This window comes from Gadus macrocephalus, chromosome 10 (assembly GCF_031168955.1).
Source record: "Gadus macrocephalus chromosome 10, ASM3116895v1".
Taxonomy (NCBI): Eukaryota; Metazoa; Chordata; class Actinopteri; order Gadiformes; family Gadidae; genus Gadus; species Gadus macrocephalus.
This window is the reverse complement of record NC_082391.1, coordinates 18,821,847-18,824,085: the sequence shown is the minus strand read 5'-3', so window position 1 is coordinate 18,824,085 and position 2,239 is coordinate 18,821,847. Positions and strand designations below refer to the sequence as shown.

The window sequence follows — 2,239 nt, the reverse complement described above, 5'->3', positions numbered from 1 at the left end:
ATTGCTGTTAGGTTTTGAGCCGTCGTCGGGAAACGGGCCATTTCCCCACCGTTCATCCCCCCGGCCCCCCACCCCAGCTTTGCCTAAACCACTGTGGCCTCTGGAGGACTGACGGGGGTGTTGGGCTTGGAGTTGGAGCTGAAGGCAGGAATTATCACATCTCCAGCTGAACGGGCGTGTCCCCTTACGGTAAGTCCAGAAACCACCACATTGCGCTGAACTCTGAGGGCAGGCGATGTGAGTGCGGCCCGCAGTAGGTGGGTGCTGCCCTGCGTGTCCCATTCTGAGTGGTGGTAGGACATAACTTTGAATTGCTTTGTTTACTCAGCAGCAATCACCAGAAACCCTAACGCGTGTTTTACGGTTTGAGGAAAAGTACTTTCGACGTCGCTGTTGACGTTCACGGAACAATGATACAGAGTAAACACTGCAGGGTTAAGACTCACACACGCCAGTGTCCTTCCTGCCTCTGCCTGATGTTTTTAAAAGCAGACACGGTGTAAACCTATCAGATCCATGTGGCCATGGCTCAGGTCGGTTTTTCACATTTATGACCCTGCCAACTTTTTATCTACATGTGTCTATTTATCTGATCACCGTATTTTATATTGTTAGTATTTTATGTTGTTACATGTAAGGTCATTCAAATGCATTACACTGGTATATAAAGATGGCTTTATTTTTCTTTAAGAAAATGTAATGAAATGAATTACATGTGTAAAATGATCACTATGTACGAAACCTATATTGTTCATGAATGGTCAGCGATGGGTGAGCAGGTCGGCGAATAACTGTTCAACAAAACAATTGGCCACGGTGTCAGCTAAGCAAAGAATTACAAACTGTAACAAACATATAGGCACTGTGGGAAAGTTACACAGAAATTCCTCTGTTCCTCAAGAGTGACGTCATTGTGTATATCTCACGGCGGATGGTGTTTCTGGTCCCTTCAACAGCTTCTGGCAATGACTGTATTATCAGCAAACCTTAAAGACACTGCACTCAGTCCCAAATCCTGTTTCATCATAATACCCCCGCCCCCCCCATACACACTCTTATTAATCCCAGGTGTGTTTTATTATTTCAGGTAAAGTGTATTTGCTCTAGTTGAGTGTCTAGGAGTCCAGCAAACAGTGTCCAAAACGTCACCCATCAAGAGTTTCGTCGAATGCATTTACCTTCATCCTCTCACCCTTCTTTATTTCTGAGCGTTGAATAATCCGTCTTTTTAAGGAAGTCTTTTGGTCTTTTATTTTCTTCCCCCCCGTGGAAATAATCTGGCTGCTGCGTGGCACGGCCGGGGTCACTGCTGCGGCCTCGACCGTCAGAGGCACTGGTTGGCGGCCGCCGGTAGCCATGGCGACCGTCGCAGCAGACGGTCGGCGGCGTCCTGGGCCAGCACGCCGTGGCAGGACAGCGCGGCGAAGTGCGGCCCGAGGGGGAGGCTGTAGCGGTACACACAGTAGGGCCCGGGGGGGTCCCCGAGGTGGGGGGCGAGCGAGGCGGACCCGGGCCCCCGGGGGCCGAAGGGGCCCTGCAGAGGAACGAGACAGGAGGGGGTCCCGGGGGGGGGCCCCTGGAGATAGGGGTCCTTACAGTGGGCGGCCTTCTTGGCTTGCAGGGCCGAGAGGAACGAGAGGTCGGCCAGCGGGGAGAAGTGGGGGAGGGCCCTCAGCCGGTCGGGGCCCAGGGAGGAGAAGCCTCGGCCGGCCAGCGGGGGGAGGAGGAGGGGCCCGCCGGAGCTCTTCCCGTAGAGGGGCAGACTGAGCGCGTGCAGACCGGCGTCCTGGTGGCCCAGCGAGGAGAGGCAGAAGGGGTGAGACGGAGGGGGGGAGAGAGGGAGGAGGGACTTCAGAGAGGAGCCGCTGCTGCCCAGGGAATGGGGACTTCCTGTTCGGGGATATCCATTGACCAATCAGAAGAGTTAGAATATCAAGAATTATGATAATCATGTTCATCATTGTAAGCATGATAGGAATAGTGACACAAAGGTGCGTATAATAATAATGTAGGAATTAATGATCAAAATGGGGAGACTATTAGTACCAAGAAGAGTTCACCGTACCGTGGAGCTGAAGTGTAAAAGGTTTAAAGTCCAAATTCAGAGGACCTCTCCAAGGATAGGACTCCAACAGTCCGTCTAACACCCCCCTACACACACACACACACACACACACACACACACACACATACACACACACACACACACACACACACACACACACACACACACACACAC

The 2,239-nt window shown here is 52.3% G+C and overlaps 1 protein-coding gene across 1 annotated transcript in view; it reads right to left on the bottom strand.

The window, feature by feature from the left end:
* Positions 1-658: 658 nt before the first annotated feature.
* Positions 659-2,239, bottom strand: part of tbx22 (T-box transcription factor 22) — a 5,991-nt gene continuing 4,410 nt past the window's right edge. The window contains exons 7-8 of the mRNA XM_060063578.1: positions 2,066-2,151; positions 659-1,890 (exon numbers count right to left, since the gene is read on the bottom strand). Coding sequence (XP_059919561.1) covers positions 1,325-1,890; positions 2,066-2,151 — 652 coding nt within the window. The 3' untranslated portion in view covers positions 659-1,324. The remainder of the gene's footprint in view (positions 1,891-2,065; positions 2,152-2,239) is intronic.